The sequence below is a fragment of the Meriones unguiculatus genome, chromosome 21 (assembly GCF_030254825.1).
Source record: "Meriones unguiculatus strain TT.TT164.6M chromosome 21, Bangor_MerUng_6.1, whole genome shotgun sequence".
In the NCBI taxonomy this organism is placed as follows: domain Eukaryota; kingdom Metazoa; phylum Chordata; class Mammalia; order Rodentia; family Muridae; genus Meriones; species Meriones unguiculatus.
The window spans coordinates 17213048-17233473 of NC_083368.1; the positions used below are offsets into that span (position 1 = coordinate 17213048).

At 39.2% G+C, this 20426-nt stretch overlaps 1 protein-coding gene across 4 annotated transcripts in view; it reads left to right on the top strand.

Moving 5' to 3' along the window:
- The window catches only part of Hycc1 (hyccin PI4KA lipid kinase complex subunit 1), a 70992-nt gene that overhangs the window by 10790 nt on the left and 39776 nt on the right, over window positions 1-20426 (top strand). For all 4 annotated transcript variants that reach the window (XM_021662133.2, XM_060373870.1, XM_060373871.1 and 1 more), the window contains exon 2: window positions 17862-17940. In XM_021662133.2, coding sequence (XP_021517808.1) covers window positions 17890-17940 — 51 coding nt within the window. In that variant the 5' untranslated portion in view covers window positions 17862-17889. The remainder of the gene's footprint in view (window positions 1-17861; window positions 17941-20426) is intronic.

Below are 20426 nucleotides of genomic sequence, written 5' to 3' on the forward strand. Positions count from 1 at the left end.
CGCTAAGTGAAGTTTGCATGACTGAGATAACACTTGAATTACCTAACATACACTACAATTATATTTTGTGAAAGATGATACAAATATTTTGGAAAAAAATGTTAGTTCACCAAATAATTTCTCTTGCATAGTTCTACCTAATGATATATTTTAAAATGCCATTTTATGGTGTTCTTATATTTAATGAAGTATGTAATTTTTATTTCTAAGAACAGATTGTCTAAGTGGTTACATATATTAATCAGTCTCTATTGCCATTGGGCGAGGCTTTGTGGCTCACAGATTCAGTGCTAAGGTTCTCCCCAAACATTTTCCCTTGAGAACACACACGCCTCATCAGCGTGAGCCTGGAGTTCTTTCTGGATAGACTGTAAGAAGCTGACAAGCAAAAGGAGACAGCAGAGAGGAATGGTCAGTCACACGGAGGCTGGAGGGGCTTAGTGTGCTTGAGGCAGGACGGAGTTAGTTGAAATCAGTAAATTATGGCCTTTCTGTGGGGTGGCTTTGATATGGAGGACCTGGATATGACGGTTGCATATATTTAGAGAGAGCAGGGTGTTTCAGGAAGATCAAAATGGCAGCAGTGTGCATGGTGCTCTGCAGAAGGGAGGGGTCCAGGAGCAGGAAGGCCGCGTGAGCAACTGTGCAGAGACAATAAAGCGCAGGCTCTCGGAGTTGCTGTGGAGATGGAGAGCAGATGGCAAATTTGACAAGCATTGTGATGGGCGAAATTTACTCCTTTATTCAGCAGATATTTATTAGATACTGTATGCATTTATGCTAATAATATCTGAGTCTAATTTTGCCTATAATTACTGTCACAATTTCAAGCTTTAAAGTTGTTAAAGAATGTCATATATTTTTATTTAAAATTTTATTTTATTGTGGTGCTAGAGACAGAACCCAGGGCCTGTGCATGCCAAGCAAGCAGTTTCCTAGCTGAGCTATATCTCAAACCCAAATTAGTTGGGTTTTGGGGTCTTACTTGGGATATAGAGGCAGGTGGATCTCTGTGAGTTTAATACTAGCCTGGCCTACCATAGTAAGTTCCAAGCCAGCTAAGACTACATAGTGAGACCCTGTCTCAACCACCCAAGCAAGCAACAACAACCAGAAATAAAATATTACTAAAATAATAAAATTATGAACTAGGTGTGGTGATGTTACCTGTAGCCCTGTAATACCAACCCTTGAAAGGCTGAAGCAACAGAATCACTATGAACTCCAGACCAGTCTGGGCTACATGAGACCCTGTCTTAAAGCTGAAAATAAAACATAATAAAGTAAAATGACAAGTGATTCACCCTGGTAGTAAAGTTCTCAATATTTTTTTTCTTGAGTTTTGTGCTGTTAGATAAATGCTATAGGTCCTTTTCATTTTTGAAAAGCAAGGACTGGAGAGATAGAACAGCAGTTGAGAACACTTGCTGCTCTTCCAGAGACCTTAGTCTGGTTGCCAGCACTCACATTGGGCTGCTCACAGCCACCTTTAACTCCAACTCAAGGGAATCTGATGCCCTCTTCTCACCCTGAAAGCCCCCCACAACATATACAGAAAAAAAATTTAAAGGAAAGCACAACATTTTTTTTCTAAATATTTTATAGTTTATTTGATTAGTAAATGGGAAAGTGCTACTTAATCTCACAGATAAGTCTTCTGGCAAGAACAAAAAAAAAAAAGAAAAAAGGAAGGAAGTTTCTAACTGGAGAGTAGTACTTAAAGTACTTAAGCAGTACTTAAAGCAAGCTGTTGGATAGTTTAAAAGAAACTGAAAGGTCCTTTTAAATTTAAAGTCATTTTCTCTGCTTAGAGCCAATAACATAAAAAAAAGTATGAATCCACTTAATGGCGTTAGCCATTCTTACAAAATAATGTTTTCCTTAATTAAATGTTGATTAACATATAGTCATTGTATGCTGGGTAATAGAGATAAGGACTGAATAAGGCTTAGGAGTTACAAATCCTTATGTTAAGAATCATTTATATGTTAGTTTGTTGATGAAAAAGTTAAACATGAACATTTTATAATAAATGTCTTTGTTTATAGTAAGCAAAAAGTAGGACATTCTTCTTACTTTCTATGTTGCTTTGAATGAGAATGGCCCCCATATAGGTGCATATGTTTGAATACTTGGTGAATACTTCCCTGTTGGTGGAACAGTTTGGGAAGGATTAGGAGGTGTGGTTTTCTTGGAGGAGGTGTGTCACTGGGAATTGGCCTTTGGGTTTCAAAAGACTGGAACAGTTCCCAGTGTGTCATCAAGATGTGAGTGCTCAGTTATTGCTCCAGTGCCATGCCTGCCTACCTGCTACACTGTTCCTTGCCATGATAGTGATGGACTCCTGTCTCTCTGGAACTGTAAGACCCAAATAAACCCGTCCATAAGTTGCCTTGGTCATGGTGTTTTATTACAGCAATAGAAAAGTAGCTAATAAACCTTCATGACTGTAAATGTATTGCCGACATATTTGTTTAAAGGTTTCCCTTCATCAGTGAAAATCTGTCTTCCCTTGATTTCATCCCGTTGTCATTGTTATGTTCTTAGGCCATCAGATTTTATTTTGGTAATTAATCCTTACAGTTAATGCTTTCCTCTTTGACATTTCTCCTATTTTCTTATTCAGAGATTTCTATTTTATTGTCTCATCTGGATCTCTCATCAGCATAGAACCCTATTCCTTTCCTATATTAACTATATTAGGATATGGATTTTTAACATGAGTATTTACTTAGTTTGACACCTCCTGTACCCAGACTACACCCAGTTTGGGTAAAATCATTTGTTACTATTACACTAACAGTTATTATTGGATGACTTTACATATCTTTAGCTCTGATCCTTACTTTTTCTTTAGGATAAAATTCCTGTGTTGGTGATATGGCTCAGTAGGGTAAAAACACTTGCCATTAAGCCCTGTGACCTAAGTTAGATCTCCTGAACCCACATGGTAGAAGGAGAGAACTGACTCTGGCAAGTTGTCTTCTGACCATCACATATATGCACACACGCACACACTTTCTTCCTTTTAGGATGACTCTTAAGACATACTGTGATGTCACCTACGTGGAGATGGTTAGTTAATGACGTAAATGTACTATTAAAACTAAGAAATGGGCTGGGAATGTGGCTCATTTGGAAGAGTGATTACCGAGCATGTATGAAGCCCTGGGTTTGCTCCACAGCAAAGCAGAAGCAGATGTGGTTGCATAAGCCCATAATCCCACCGCTTGGGAGGTAGAGGCAGGAAGACCAGTTGGAGGATAGCCTAAGAACAGAATCCATGGCCCAAAGTAGCAAAATTTTATGTTTATTTAAGTATTTACCCATGAAACAAGTATTTACATACCTGTTATGTATAAGCCAATGTAACAAGGCCATCTTGTAGCTTAAATGTTAAAAGTATAAGTAAGTAAGTACAAAATAAGAGCGATCTGTTTGGCAGCTCTTTTGTTTTGCTTTTAAAAGAGCTTGAGGTTTTACTGATTCCAAGCCTAATATGAACTCTTTCTATAAAACTTGGTTGCTAAGGAAAGTTACAAAATTTTAGGTTTCCTCGACAGAAGTGTTGTATCCTGTTAGATTTCTCCAGTGTTATTATATTTACACAGATGCTAGATATGGTTACCATTTCTATCCCTTAAGAACCCTTCTTAACAAACTTACCTACCCAAGTCTTACCCTGGTCTCAACTTTTGGATCATAGTTAAACATCTGTTCTAAGGACAGCTAGTCTCTGGATGGCAAGCAGTTGTATTCAGGCCCAACATAAGGAAATTAGGGCCCAACCAGAGACTTATGTAAAGAGTTTAGAATTGGAAATAGAGACTCATGGGTTTGATGTGGAAGTGCTTGTGAGTTTGGAGAGAAAGGCAATGATGGAACAACCATTGTGGGCTCTATATAGCGCTTTAGTTAGGGAGCCAGGGAGCAAATGACATGGCACATGAAGTGACAGACAGTGATAACAGAGATCTGGGCTCTTAACTATCATGTCCAGTTTCCTCCAGAGGGTGAAACTACACCTCTGTTCACTGAATGTCTGCAAGAGTCTCTGCAGATAATCTCTCTGAGTAAGCATTCAAGCAGCCTTTCTGGAACTACCTTCAACTTCTTGACCAGTTTTCTTTGAGTAAGAGTCACACAGATGTTGAAAGGAGCACTTTTTGTTGATAGGAGAATAGCACATGCCTCAGGTTTAGCATTTGTTCTAAGAAGCCTTCTATGGCCGAGAACATAGTTTAGATGCTAGAAAATCTGCACAGCATGTAGAGTTCTGGGTATGATCCCCAGACTAAACAAAACCTGGCATGATGGTGCACATCTGTAATCTTAGCACTTGGGAGGTGGCTAAGACAGGAGGCTTATTCTTGACTACATGGGGAGTTTGAGGACAGCTGTCTCAACTTCAAAAATCCAAGCATGTGTTTCATACTATGAGGTGGATGATTTTTGGTTTCCTGGTGGCAGAAAATTGTATTTTTTTTTGTAGTTTTATTATATAATTTCCAAATATGTTGTGATTATCTCCTCTTTCTACTTTCTGGAAGGGTTGTTAAGTCTCAAAATTCAGAGTTTTAATTTAAAGGCATTATGTATAAAATTGTGCTCTGGGTTCTGTCATCAAAATAAATTGTCCCTTCAGAAAATATTAACATTCGAAAATTATCTGTGTACTCATCTTTTAAGATAGTATAGGTTGAATATGTATATTTCATGGCCTTTCACATGTATCATTTTCTGAAACATTAAGTTGTTAAAAATTGTCAGACAATGTCCATCAATGTAATGAATTTGTGTATCGCATATTTCATGCTACTCATTTTAGTGATTTACTTAAGACTATGAAGATACTAAGAATCTTGTAGTTTATGTCCTATTTTTTATGAGTTATACTTAGTCCTAGAAATGATAAATCTATCACTGTATTATTAGAGAACTTTGTGAACCTTTTTTCTAAATGACCATTTAAAATATTTATTGTTGTTGTTGTTATCATTATTATTTCTCTGTGTGCATGAGTGTGTGTGTGTTATGCCTGGATGCTCATGGAGGGCAGAAGAGGCAGGTAGCCCCTGGGAGCAGGAGTTACAGGCAGTTGTGAGTTGTCTCACATGGATGCTGGGAACTGAACTTGGCCAAGTGCTCTTAACTGCTGAGCCATCTCTAGTCCCTCGATGCCCATTTTATACTGAAGTTCCCAATAAAAATGATTGGGGTTTTTTTAAATTTATTTATTTATTCACTTTATATCCTTATTGCAGCCCCCTCCTCACAGTTTCACACACACACACACACACACACACACACACACACACACACCCCTTTCCCCATCCTCCCCTTTCCTTCAGAGAAAGGGTAGGTCCCCCATGGGTACTAACCCACCCTGGCACATTAAGTTGCTGCAGAACTAGGCGTATCTTCTCCTACTGGGGCCAGGCAAAACAGGCCAGTTAGTAGAACAGGATCCTGAGGGAGGCATCACAGTCAGAGAGGGTCTCTGCTCCAGTTGTTGGAGGATCCACATGAAGACCAAGCTGTGCACTGCTATGTATGTGCAGGGGCCTAGGGCCAGTCTATATATGCTTATTGGTTGGTGGCTTAGTCTCTGTGAGCCCCCATGGGCCCAGGTTAGTTGACTTGGTATGTCTTCTTGTGGAGTCCTTTATGCCTCCAGCTCCCTCAGTCGTCCCTCCAACTCTTCCATAGTACTCCACAAGCTCTGTCTAAAGTTTGGCTGTGGGTCTCTGCATCTGTTTCCATCACGTGCTGGGTGAAGCCTCCCAGAGGAGTTATACTAGGTTCCTGTCTGCAGTCATAGCAGAGTAACATTGATAGTGTCGGGGATTGGTTCCCTCCCACGGGATGGGTCTCAAGTAGGGCCATTCTTTGGTTGGCCATTCCCTCAATCATTGCTCCATCGTTGGCCCTGCACATTTTGTAGGTAAGATAAATTTTGGGTGAAGGTTTTGTGGGTGGGTTGGTATCTTTATTCCTCCACTGGAAGTCCTGCCTGGCTATAGGAAGTGGTCACTTCAGGATCCATATCCCTGCTACTAGGAGTTTCAGCTAGGGTGACTCCCATAGTTTTAATATGCCTTTTTCTACTTCAAAGTTTTGATGAAATGATACATAGATATTTCAGTAATAATGATTGTTACTTATTCTATCAACTCTGAATTCCTTATTGTATTGACCTTCAAAAGTCAGTTATGGGGCTCTTCAATAATACCTTGCACAGAGATGGTATGTTATAAATATTAAAGATAGTGTTTTGGCTAGGCATGGTGGCAGACACCTGTGATCTCAGCATTTGGGAGGCAGGGGCAGAAGGATTGCCAGTTTGAGACCAGCCTGAACTGCATAGCAATACTCAGAGAGAACACAGAAGAGAGAGTAAGGGTTAGGAGAGGGAGGGTGGCAGAGAGAGCCAGAAACAGATATCCCCAGAGAGGGTCGTAGTGTTCTGTGTGTGTTGCTCCCCAACAAACCACTATCAAAGTTAGTGGCTTAGCCCAGCTCTGCTTCTGTGTAGGCTTCACTTGGCAAGATTGGCTGAGTCTCATGGCTGATAGCTCTGCAGGGCCCCCAGTTCTTTTCTGCACAGCTTCCATGGTGATTTGGGCTTCATTAACTGTGCCCCTGAGTTACAGGAAGAGGGACCCCAATGCAAGGATCCTGATCTTGTGTTCGCTGTGTTGGTTTGGTCAAAGCAGCGTTAGGACTAGTTCAGATGTCAACATGGCTGTTGAAAACTACTACTTTCTAACCTCTCATTTAGAGTTCATATCAGATATCCTCTTCCTGGACAAGGTATTTTTCTGAAGTTCTGGGGGATTTGAGAAGAATGGGAGATGGAAATGAGAGGCGTGATTGCCATCTCTCCTTCTATTGTCCTACCTTTCCCAACAGGCACCCTCAGGGCTGGTTGCCATAGCACACTGACATTCCAACATGTTCGTATTTGTCTGTGGACTAGGTAAAATATGTTTTATTCAAAAAATATTTCCTTGAGTTAAAAAAATTTGCTCAAATTTCAGTAACCAGATAAGTGAGTTGTCATTATGGAAAGCAAGCTTATACAATGGACATTTAGAAAGATTTCCACACCTCTCCTACTGCTTTTCCTTAGGTGTTGAGCAGTAGTTTCATGGGCAGCCAGCAGCACCCCATCATCTGCTTTTTCATACATTTTAGTCAGACTCTTACCAGTAAAATCCAGAGATGGAATCAATTCTGTTATGTGACATAATTTGAACAGTTACCTTTACTCGATTTTCCTGAGTTTCACCTTGCAACTGTGAGAACATTCTGACAGCACTTAATTAGCTGTCACAATGGGCTCTTCACACAGGGGAGAAGTTTAAAATTTAATGATGTGGGGCTGGTGAGGAGGCTCAGTGCGTAAAGGTGCTTTCTTCCAAGCCTGATGACCTGAGTTCAGTCATTGGAACCCTCAGGTTAATTGAGAGACTCTTGCAAGTTGTGCACTCACCTTCACATGCCCCCCCCCAATAAATTAAAAAAAAATAATCATGATAGGGGTTGAAAAGATGGCTCAGTGGTTAAGAGCACTGAATGCCCTTACAGAGGACCTGGGTTCAATTCCCAGCACCCACAAGGCAGCTCATGACTGTCTCCAAGATCTCACACCCTCACACAGACATAGTTTGGGCAAAACACCAATGCACATAAAAGAAATATAAATAAATTATTGAAAAAAATGTGATATAGCACTATCCATGAAGATACTTGATTTTCAAAATAATAAGATATATATAAACATTTTGTCATACTTTATAATGAATACCTCATGATGAAGTAGGTTATAAGATATTATAATAAGAATGAAGAAAATATTAGCTTTATAGTTCAAGTTTTTTATATTCTTCACTAGGTTGATGATAAAACTGATGAACCAGGCTGCCTCTGTCTTAGACTTGAAAGGCGTTTTATAGTAAAAAGAAAGTAGGTTCATTCCTGTTCATTCATGATTAAATCTCTGCTTCTCAAGGATTGGGTTCTGCCCCACCTGTAACCTTAGCTACAAATGGTTCTGTACTACATGGTCCAGGAATTGACAACCATGTCTTTGTTTCAAAGGTTGTTATCACCATCTTGCAACCCTACCTTTGTTTCAAAAAGTTGTTATGACTACTTTGTTATGCTGCTCCTGTAACCCCACATATTTGCCTGTCAAATCCTTCATTTGGAAATCCCTTTGCCTTATTTTGCTTATGTCCAATGCTGACTTTTTGAAGGGAAGGGTAGGCAGCCTATGTACACAAATGAAAAGGCTTGCTTTAATTAATTGCTTACTTTAATTAATTTGACCATGATCTTGGTTGGTGGTCTTTGGGATTAACAAAAACAATTATAATGCTGTATATCTTTGGAGACAACACTTTTTAAATTCAATTTTTATTTTTTATATTAATTACAGTTTATTCACTTTGTATACCAGCTGTAGCCCCCTCCCTCTTTCCCTCCCAATCCCACACTCCCTCTTTCATTTCCTCCCATTCCCCTCTCCAAGTCCACTGATAGGCGAGGTCCTCCTCACCTTCCATCTGACCCTAGTATATCAGGTCTCATCAGGACTGGCTGCATTGTCCTTCTCTGTGGCCTGACAAAGCTGCTCCCCCCTCAGGAGGCAAGGGTCAAAGATCCAGCCAGAGTTCATGTCAGAGACAGTCCCTGTTCCCTTTACTAGGGTACCCACTTGGAGACTGAGCTGCCATGGGCTACATCTGTGCAGGGGTCCTAGGTTATATCCATGAATGGTCGTTGGTTGGAGTATCAGTCTCAAAAAAGACCCCTGTGTTCAGATATTTTGGTTCTGTTGCTCTCCTTGTGGGGCTCCTGACCTCTCCAGGTCCTACTATTTCCTCCTTCTTTCATAGGATTCCCTGCACTCTGCCCAAAGTTTGGTTAAGAGTCTCAGCATCTGCTTTGATGCACTGCTGGGTAGTCTTTCAGAGGCCCTCTGTGGTAGGCTCCCATCCTGTTTCCTGTTTTCTCCTTCTTCCAATGTCCAGCCTGTTTTGTCTTTCTGAGTGAGGGTTGATCATCTTACCCAGGGACCACCTCCTTGCTTAGCTTCTTTAGGAGTACAGATTTTAATATGTTTCTCCTATACTATAGGTCTAGTATCTGCTTATAAGTGAGTTTATACTGGGTGTGTCTTTCTGCTTCTGGGATACCTCACTCAGGATGATCTTTTCTAGATCCCACCATTTGCCTGCAAATTTCATGATTTCCTTGGTTTTAATTGCTGAGTAATATTCCATTGTGTAAATGTACAACAATTTCTGTATCCATTCCTCAACTGAGGGGCATCTGGGTTGTTTCCAGATTCTGGCTATTACAAATAAAGCTGCTACAAACATGGTTGAACAAATGTTCTTGTTGTGTACTTGAGCATATTTTGGATATATGCCTAGGAGTGGTATAGCTGGATCTTGAGGTAGCGCTATTCTTAATGAGACAACACTTTTAAATGATGAATTTTGGTCATTATTACGGTTAAAACAAGAATATAGTATGGGAATGGAATACAATGACAGATTTGGGAAGGTTTTATTCTGTTAGAAATATAACAGTTATTTCATAGACTACACTTGTTAAATGCCACTCAGAATCTTACTGTACTGTCTAAAATAATTTTAACTACTGTGCTCTAGAACATATTTGAGAAAAATAGGAAGTTAGTTACCTAGCAGGAAACTGTATTTTAGTTTTGTTCCTTTTACCTTTGAAAAGAATAAAGCATTTAAAAATTGTAAGAGTATATTTTGAATACTGCTTGATATATCCAGCTTTGTGGAGAGCTGACAGTTACATAATCAAGGCATTGCTGTGGTGCTAATAGGTTCCATATTCAGTAGGCAATGCAGGGGTGGAGTAGCAAATGTGGAGAGTCTCTTACTGCTTGCTGGTAGACAGAAACTCTCTAAGTCATTGTTTTATTGTGTAGTCACTTTCTATTTTGCCCTATCTAGTCTTTAGTAATGCCTTTAATTGTAACTGTGGCTCATCTTGGAGCCTGGGTCTAATGGAAAAAATTGTTTAAATCAATGACATAATATTATGAATGTGGGGTAAGGACAAAGAAAAGTTTCAGTCAGTCACAAAACTGGTGATTTTTTTTCTTCTGTTCCTTTAACTATGTATCCTTTGCTTTATAGAATTAGTCTTTCCTATAAAATACATTAATTATTTAGATCTCATTTTTAGTATTAATATGACTTTTATTATTTTAAAGTCAGAGTTTCTCTGTGTAGCCCTGTATGTTCTGGAACTCACTCTGTAGACCAGGCTGGCCTCGAACTCAGAGATCTGCTCACCTTCTGAGTGCTGGGATTAAAGGTGTGTACCACCATTAGGATGATTTTTTTTAAGGACTACCTTAATACAAATAGGAGAGGAAGAAGTAAAAAGTATCTTTATTTGCAGATTGGTTTTATACATAAAATACCCTGAAAAGAGAAATCCACCAGGAAAATTCTACAACTGATAAACACTTTCAGCAATGTAGCAGGACACAAAATTAATATACAAAAGTCACTAGCCTTCTTATATGCAAATGACAAACAGACTGAGAAAGAAATCAGGAAGACAATAGACTTTCACAATAGTCTAAAAAAATATTTTGGGATAACTCTAACCAACCAAGTGAAGACTTGTATAATAAAAACTTAAAGAAGCAGATTGAAGAAGGCACTAGGTATGGGAAGATCTCCCATGACTCATGGGTTGGTAGGATTAATATAGTGAAAATGGACATCCTGCCAAAAGCAATCTACAGATTTAATGCAATCATTGCCAAAATTCCAACACAATTCTTCACTGAAATTGAAAGGACAACTTTCAGATTCATGTGGAAATATACACATACATGCACATGCACAGGATAGGTAAAACCCTCCTGAATGATAAAAGAGCTGCTGGAGGTATCACCATTCTCAATCTGAAATTGTGCTACAGAGCTATAATAATAAAAAGAACATGGTATTAGCATAAAAACAAACACATTGATCAGTGGAATCAAATTGCAGACCCAGACATAAGACCACACACCTATGGACACCTGAATGTTGACAAAAAAAAAAAAAAAAAAAAAAAAACACACACTGGAAAAAAGAGTATTTTCCCAAGTGGGTTCCATAGTAATAGGAACAGGGACTGTCTCTGACATGAACTGATTGGCCTTCTCTTTAATTACCTCCCCCTGATGGGGGAGCAGCATTACCAGACCACAGAAGAAGGCAATGCAGCCACTCCTGATGAGATCTAATTGACTAGGATCAGAAGGAAGGAAAAGAAGACCTCCCCTATCAGTGGACTTGGGGAGGGACATACATGCAGAGGGGGGAGGAAAGGAGGGATTGGGACTGGAGGAGGGAGGGAACCACAGGGGAGGATACAAAGTGAATAAAGTGTAATTAATAAAGAATTTTAAAAAATGCAACACAATCTAAAAAAAAAAAAAAGAGTATCTTCAGTGAATGGTACTAGTCCATCTGGATGAGTGCATGTAGAAAAATGCAAATAGGTCCATGTATATCACCTTTTACAAACCTCCACTCCAAATGACTTAAGGAGTTCAACTTAAGACCTAGTGCCCTGAATCTTACAAAAAGAAAACAATTTTGAACTCATTGGCATGGGAAGTAACTTTCTGAACAGGACATCGATGACCAGTCACTAAGAACAGAATTTAAGAAATGGGACCTCATGAAGCTGAAAATAGGCATTTTGGAGAAGGGTATCATAATTTTATAGTTGGGGTCGCCACAACAGGAGGAACTGTAATAAAGAGTCACAGTATTGGGAAGGTTGAGGAACATTGTAATAGAGGCTTAGTATATAAAATATATGAATTACTAAAAAATACTGGACATCAAGAAAACAACCCAATTTTTAAAATGGGTTACAGGCCAGGCACAGTGGAATCACGGTGGCACACACCTGTAATCCCAGCACCCAAGGCGGAAGAGACAGGTGTATTTTTGTGAATTCAAGGCCAGCCTAGTCTACAAAGTGAGTCCAGGACTGTCAAGACTGCACAGAGAAAGTCCAGGACAGTCAAAACTGCACAGAGAAACCTCTGTCTTGGAAGAAGAAGAAAAAAGTTACAGAACTAAGCAGACAGTTCTTAAAAGAAGAAACACAAATGACTGAGAAACAAAAATGTTTAACATACTTAGTCATTAGGGGAATGCAAATTAAAACTATTTTCAGATTGAATGGCCAAATCAATGGCCAATATCAATAAAACAAATGACAGTTCATACTGGTGAGGATGTCAGGGAAGGGGAATACTTATTTGTTGCTGGTGGGGAATGGAATCCAGTACAGTAGTTCTTCAGCAGGGAATAGATGTACCTCAAATCCAGCTATGTCATTCTTGGGATACGCCCAAAGGACAAGACATTCAATTCGACAGATACTTGCTCAGTTATTTTCATCAATGATCTCTTTATAATAGCTAAGAAATGGAGACAACCTAAATGTCTTTCAATTGACAAATGGATAATGATAATGTGATATATGTATACTATTGAATACTGTTCAGCATTAAAGAAAAAATGAAATCATGAACTTGGTAGATAAATGGATAGAACTAGAAAAGATTATATAAAGTAACCCAGAAAGATGCATGTTCTCTTTTTGGAGGTTCCTAGCTCTAAATCTTCACACATGAGTACAGTCTGTAGTAACTACAGAAACCAGGAAAGTAAAACAGAACATTGCCAGGATAAAGAGGTTGGGGAACAACAGAGAGAGAAAAGGCAGGGTACAAGTCACTTGATCAAGGAAATAGGAAAGAGGGGCTTTTTAGGGAGAGGGAAGGGGGTACGTACAGAAGCAGGTGGGAGGGGGGGTAAAGTGGAATAGAATAGCAGGACCAAAGAGATCTGTCATGCGAAAGGGAGCCTCTTTAGGGAAAAGGATATAAAATAAATATATTAATAATATAAAATAATAGTAAGGATATCAGACAAAAACTACTTGGAATCATATTATTAACTGTTAACCTGAAAAAAAAACTATCATATATGTAATTCTGTGTATTAATATCATCTATAATTTTAATGAACTTTTCTAATGAGTTGGTGATGCTCCCTCCAAGAGTCAAAGACCACCTAACAAATACCAGGCATGAGGAACCCTCTTTTGAGTTGTTGACCAGAGCTGTCCAAGAAACTCCCAAAATATACAATTGTTGTTGCCCTTGATTGCTCCCCAGAGATAAAAGTTAAGTCCCTATTGCTGAAGACACCATGAACTTCAGAAACAGGGCCCAGAGACCCTGACCTGGAACTGACTTGGATACTTCCTTCCTGAAGACTAGCTTTCAAGGAACCAGTAGGTACCATCTAAGCTTCTAAATGAGGGAGCCAACCAATAGTCCTACCCAGCTGTAACACCTATGAGCCATAGCAACCAGCATGGCATGATAACCTAAGGTGCAGTGGTGGCACACATACCTTGGCAGTAACCAGCAGTATTCTACTTGTTTCTAAGACTCCCTCAACAAACCAGAAATCACACCTAGTACTGAAACCTTAGCTAACTACTAAGTGAAACCATGGATATTAGAGGAAAATCTACAAGTACCACTTTACTAAACCAGCATAATGACTGACAACATTCTATAAATATTTGTCCTTATACTCACAGATAAGTATGGTATTCACCCCTCATCAAGGAAACTTCTCTTTGCAACAAGATGGAGACCACAGCAGAAAACCACAAGCAATCAAAATGCAGAGTTATGGGTCCCAGTCCCAATGGATACATGCACAAGACACTCCCACACCGAAGGCTCAGGGAACATTGTAGAAGAGGTGGAAAGATTATAAGAGCTAGAAGATCAGGGAGTTTGCTGTGAGACTGTGTCTCCTAAAAATGTCAGAAGTCATAAAGACCCATAAAGTCTTACCAACATGACTGCCCAAATGTGAGCTGAACAAGGCTGACCCCAATGGACATGCCAAAGGGTCAGGGAAAAGCCCATGAGGCCTCAACCTTACAAAGGACTGTAGGCCACCAAAGAAAGCTAGAAACCGCAGAGATGGTCCTCCCAAGGGAAGAGCACATCAGTTGGTTGTCGTGCAAAATGGTGAGCTTTGAAAACATACATACAAGTAACATAAACAGACTATAGTCAGGGTACATTTAGGAGTGTATCTGTGTGCCATGTGCACATACACGTACAATAACAACTGAGGAAGGAGGCCCTGAACTTGAAGAGCAGTGGAGAGAGGAAAATGAAAGAAGAAATGCTGTGATTATAATCTCAGAAAATTTCTAAAAGTTTTTAAAAATCACCTTGAAAGGATTTAAAAAAAAAAAACTTTGGATTTGGTTTCTTCAAAGCTTTACTAGGCTGTAATTGACAAGTAAACACTATGTATGTTGCACTCAGGAGGCAGAGGCAGCAGGAGTCTGACTGTGAGGTCAGCCTCAGCCAGACTTCATCTCAAAAAAAGACATCTATGTTTATCATGTAACCATGTTTCTGATTTTTGTTTGTTCGTTCATTTGTTTGTTTTTACTTTTGATGAAAGGTCTTGCTATGTAGCCCAAGATTGCTTTGGGTTCACTATTCAACCCAGGCTAGCTTTGAATTTTCCTATCTCTGCCTCCCAAGTGCTGGTATGACAAGCTTGGCCTACATAATGCTTTGATATGTCCACATTATAAAGTGATTAAATCAAACAGATTACTCCTTCCATCACTTCACATACTTGTTTTTGTATGTATGGTGAAAACTTTATTTCCTCTCTTTTTTAAATTAAATTTTTATTTTTTTATATTAGTTACAGTTTATTTACTTTGTATCCAATCTGTAGCCCCCTTCCTCATGGTAAGAACTTTTAAGCACTATTCTCTTGGCAGTTTTCATATGTGCACATTAGAAAGCTAGAATATATTCACCTTATCTAACATCTTCTCCCCACACCCCCAACTGCTCAGTCATTGTCATTCTATTCTGATCTGCTTTTGAGGTTGGCTTATTTGCTTTTGTATACATGACTTATTTCTTAACATAGTATCCACCAGGAACTGAATTGACTTCATAATTTAAAACTATTGTGGGTTCAGAGTGTTGTGGTGCACACCTGTAATCTCAGTACTTGGAAAACTGAGGCAAGAGAGTAGCTAAGAGTTTGATGCCGGTATGGGTTGTGTAATGAATTCAAATCCAGTCTGAGCTACATAGCAAGACATAAATGAAAAAAATAAACCGCAAAAGGAAAAAAGCTTTACAGAAGATAAAAGGTTATTTGGGGCTCACCATCTTGGTGGGGAACATGGCAGCAGGCAGGCAGTCGTGGAGCTGGAGCAGCAGCTGAGAGCTCACATCTCAACCCACAAACAGGAAGCAGAGACGGTTAACTTAAAATGGCAGGAATCTTTTGAAACTTCCAAGCTTTCCTCCCTGTGATTTACTTCCTTCAGCAACGCCACGCCTCTTAGTCCTCCCCCTGGTCCTCCCCAATTACCAACTGGAGACAAGTGTTCAAATGCCAGAAATGTATGGGGGACATCTTATTCAAAGTGCCACATGTGGTATTATCTGTTTCATTCTAGTTATATTTTGTGTTTGTGTGTGTGTGTGTGTGTGTGTGTGAGAGAGAGAGAGAGAGAGAGAGAGAGAGAGAATTGAGACCACATATTCTGTAGTCTTCACATATTCTGTGATATCTGTGTATTTGTAGGTCCGTTTCTGACCTGCTCAGCTCTGGTCTGTTGGCATATTTTTCCATCCCTCTAAACATACCATGTTGATTTAGCTGTAGAGTTTGTTAATAAACTCTGCTGTCTGGAAGTCCAGGTCTTCAAGACAGCTTTGACTATTCTATGCCTTTTACACATCCTATTGATTCTTAATAGTGTAAAAAGTAGTCTTAATTTTAAATTCACTTGTTTTGAATTTTTATGAAAAAAATTTTACCACCCATTATTTATAATGGATGCATTATGGCCTATTTGCAATAACTTTTTGTCATTTTTTAAGCAGTAGAATAGAAAAAGAAAGTGCATATTTGCTTTGTTTCACAAATATATACTTAAAGGATATGTAATGTCAGTAGGTAGAGGGTAGAGGTGGGAAGAAAACAAGAATGTAAAGTAGCTGAGCCTGTGGCTTAACACGTGCCTGTAATTCCAGCCCTGCTCAAACAGGAAGAGTGTGCAGCTGGGTTATGTAATGAGACCCTGTCTAAAAAACAAGTAGCCAACCAACCAACCATCCAAGACAAAACAAAAACAAAACATCCCAGCAACAACACACAAAAAAAAATGTATACTGAAGCAACAGATAAAGTTTAACTTGTCTTTTTGGTAGACAGAGTTGGCACAAAAACTCTACTATCAACCTTATTAGAATCAAGATAATCAGTTACAATTTACAGGAATCAATATAAAAGTAACCCATCTGCTTTAAAGGAGAGTCTTCCCAATACTGAGAGCTGAAGATGCAAATTTTTTTCCTTTATTGAATTCTAAAGGCTATACCTGATGCAGCAATGCTTTGGGTAATATTTGAACATTATTTCAAAACCCCATTTATCAAGACAATTAATTCTATGAAATCAACAACACAGTAAAAAAAATTTTTTTCTGATAGCCTTGACTTGATCCAAGGATAGTGATCTTCTTTTTTTTATTAAAAAACTAAGATATCTATCACTCAAGTTACTGTGAATTAATATATTTGTTGGCAAGAACCTGTGTTTTTCATTTAGATTTGTCTGTAGACTTTGATAGATGGCAGAGCAGAGGTTCTGTGAGTTTGTGGTATTCTTTATTACTGAGTAAAAGTAATAAGTGTTTTTATTTGCATTGTAAAATTTAATCCTCAGAACAATCCCTTTGAATGGGGTGTGTGGTTATCATTTCTTCAGAAGTGAGGCAAACGTCTTGCCAAAGTCATGCAACAAGTAAGCAGTGGAACCGGAACTCAGCCTCTAACAGTCCAGCTTCACTTTCTGCTACATTTACGTTACTGATTAGAACCTACTCTAAGTCAGATGTGTGCCAGACTCAGGCAACTCAGAGTTTGAATAGACTGTTTTCCCTCAGGAAACATGTCTAAGTCTACTTTACAGATAGATGGATGAAGGAAGAAAAGGATATTGTACCTTAACGAAGGTTTTGTATGAGATTTTTTGCATTTTCTTTCACTGTATGCATTTCACTGTATGCATCGTATTTATGCTTAGGTAAAGTCAGCCTTCTGAGTAACCATTCTTGGATAGCCTTATCTTGGATATTGTCACTTGTCTGTAAAAAATTTTTTTTTCTAGATACTAAACTATCCAAAGAAGTGCCGCCCCCAAAGGGGGGATGTTCCTCCTCCAAAGCCCCTCCCATTCTCTGGAATTCCTTTTCACATTTTCTTTATATAAGAGGGAAGATTGGAAGGAGGGAGGGGAGAGAAAGAGAGACAGACAGAGTGCAAATGGCTTGCTTAGTTAGTAAAATATATGCAAAGCAATTTAATGTTTTCTGTAAAGTCACTTGTGGGTAGATCTGTTTTCATAATTTATTTTCTAGTCTTTTTCACAATTTTAAGATGCTTTTTTGAAATTATGTACTTAAAAGAGTTTTTGAATGTTTTACGACTGCATTCCTGAAAGCTGAATGAAAATTGTAGAGGCAGTTGTATTATTTTATGATATTTATATTTTTGTTAGAATCTTGCATCAAGGTTTGCTTGTGGACATTGGTTTTTTAATGAATGCACTAATGTTTGCAACTAATTTCCCAATTAAGGAGTAACTAACTATAGGAACACCTCTATAAATTAATTCAACTATTTCACACTTTTCTGTGTCCATTTTCAGGTTAAAGGTGTGGAACAAATGTGGAAAGATGTTCACCTCAGAGATAGGGGCTGTGGAGGAGTGGCTGTCAGAGTTTAAGGTAATGGCGACTCTTCTAATACAGTGATGTTTTCAAAACAGTTTGTCTGTATTTAAGTTCTAGTGGGCTTTTACATTTTATGTGACTAACATGCTAAATCATTGTGGAAAAAGAATGTTGGCCTGTATCGTAGTAGGGAGCTATTTATGCACAGTAATCTTTTGTGGGAGATTAATTCATTTTCCCCAAGTGGCTCAAAGAGCTCATTCATCTGTTTATTCTCTTCCTTCCATGTGACATTGCTGTGGTCATGAATGTTGATGTCACCCTCCAGTGATCATCAGTGAGCCATTGTCAGAAATGGGGTGGGAAATAGTGGAACCGGGCATGACTGACAGAAAGCAGAGGGCAGCAAGCTATCTACTTAGTCTTCACCAAAGGACCTCTGTCTAGATGGCTGGCCTAGGAGCTGTGCCAGGAGAGTGTAATCCTTGACTTGCTGGTGAAAAAAATAAAGCTGGTGAAGAAAATAAAGCTTAGGTTGTGTGGCCCCGTGGAGTCTTCTCTGTGGTAGCTGACACTATATTCCTTAAACCAGCTAGTTCCTTTGAGTCCTGTCCTTGACACTTCATGATCCTAAACCACAGATGTGAAGAGATTGGGCAGGAAATGTCATGTTGGTTTTTGTCTGTGCTAATGAGCCCCAGACACTGGGACAGATTTTCAATCTTATAACTCCAAGCTTCTTGGCTTGCTACAGGGAAGGAGATAGTCCAACAGTTCAACAGTGGTATCCTCAAACAAAGGAAGAGATAAAGTTTGGATAGCATCTGGAGGGAAGGCATTTTAGGCGAAATTTAAATGAAGCCGTGTTTTGATAGGCTCAGAACAAAGCAGGGCTGTGTGTAATGAGCTTTATGTCTAGTCTGGACTTGAAAGTGGACTCAGGCTCCTGCTGTCTTGAAAACTAATGTTAGTGTAGATTTGTAATATTTTCAATCTCTTGGTCTGACGCTCCAGGCAAGAGAAGCATGTATCTTTCTTCCTGACACATTTCAAGTGACAATGTTTGGATGATCTGTTTTAGACAGAGCTTCTCAGTGAGTAAGAATACAACAGTCACTCAAAGAAGGAGCTGCAGTTCTGCTCCTGTTGACCTGCTGGCTTTATCTGCTCTGTCATCTAATTCTTGTGAATGCTGGACAGGCTTTCTTACTTACAAATTGAGTAGCCCTCTTTGAATTTCCTAATTCATCATAAAGCAGTGTGGAATGCTATAAAAGTACACAATATAGCACTTTTTAAAAATTTTAATATTTGAATTAAATTTTATATGTGCTTCCCTCTTGTGTTTTGTAAATGATCAAAGTTTTTAAGCTTTTCTTCTGCTTCAAAGGTATTTATAATATATTTTGCTCTACATTGTCATGATATGGAGTGAGGGCCGTTGATGAAACTTTTCTGATTTAACAGTTGAAAACCATTTCTTGTAGGTCATTCTCATGTCAAATGTTGAAAGGCCAACATAGCCAGTTACTGATTCCTTAAGATGGAGTGTACAAAGAAGACATGTTAAATATTGGCCTTGGGGGAAGGTCAATGATTACGATAAATGGTTAAATATCATGATGTCTGTGCTGGTTAGACTTTATGTCAGTTTGACAGGAACTGTAGTCATCTGAGAGAAGGAAACCTCAATTGAAAATACCTCCAATAAATTGGGCTGTGGAGCCAGGCATGGTGGCTCACACCTTTAATCCCAGCACTCAGGAGGCAGACATAGGCAAATTGAGGCAAGCCTGGTCTTCAGAGTGAGCTCCAAGACACCCACCCATGGCTATGCAGAGAAACCCTGTCTTGAAAAACAAAAACCAAACAAAACCAAAAGAGATTGGGCTTGGGGCCAGCCTATAGAGCATTTTAATTAGTGATTGATAGGGAGGGCCCAGCCCATTGTGGGTGGTACAGTCCCTGGGCTGGTGGGCCTAGGATCTATAAGAAAGCAGGCTGAGCAAGCCATGTAGAGCAAGCCAGGAAGGACTACTCTTCCATGACCTCTGCATCAGCTCCTGCCTCTGGTTCATAAACAGCCATATGAAAGTATAAGTCAAATAAACCCTTTATGTCTTAGTTTGGGTTTTATTGATATGAAGAGACACGAAGACCAAGCGACTCTTATAAAGGAAAACATTTAATTTGGGGTTGGCTTACAGTTTCAGAGGTTTAGTCCATTACCAACATAGTGGGAAGCATGGCAGTGTCCAGGAAGACATGGTGCTGGAGAAGTTCTGAGAGTTCTCTATCTTGATCCACAGTCAGCAAGGAGGAGAGTGGATATGTTTCACTCTAGGCATAGCTTGAATTCTGAAGACCTCAAAGCCCCACCTCTGCAGTGGCATACTTTCTCTAACAAGCCCAGACTTCTTCCAATAAGGCCACACTTCCTAATAGTGCCACGAACTATGGCCACACATTCAAACACATGAGTCTAGGGGGCCATTTCTATTCAAGCCACCACACCTCCCCAACTTACTAAGGTCATGGTG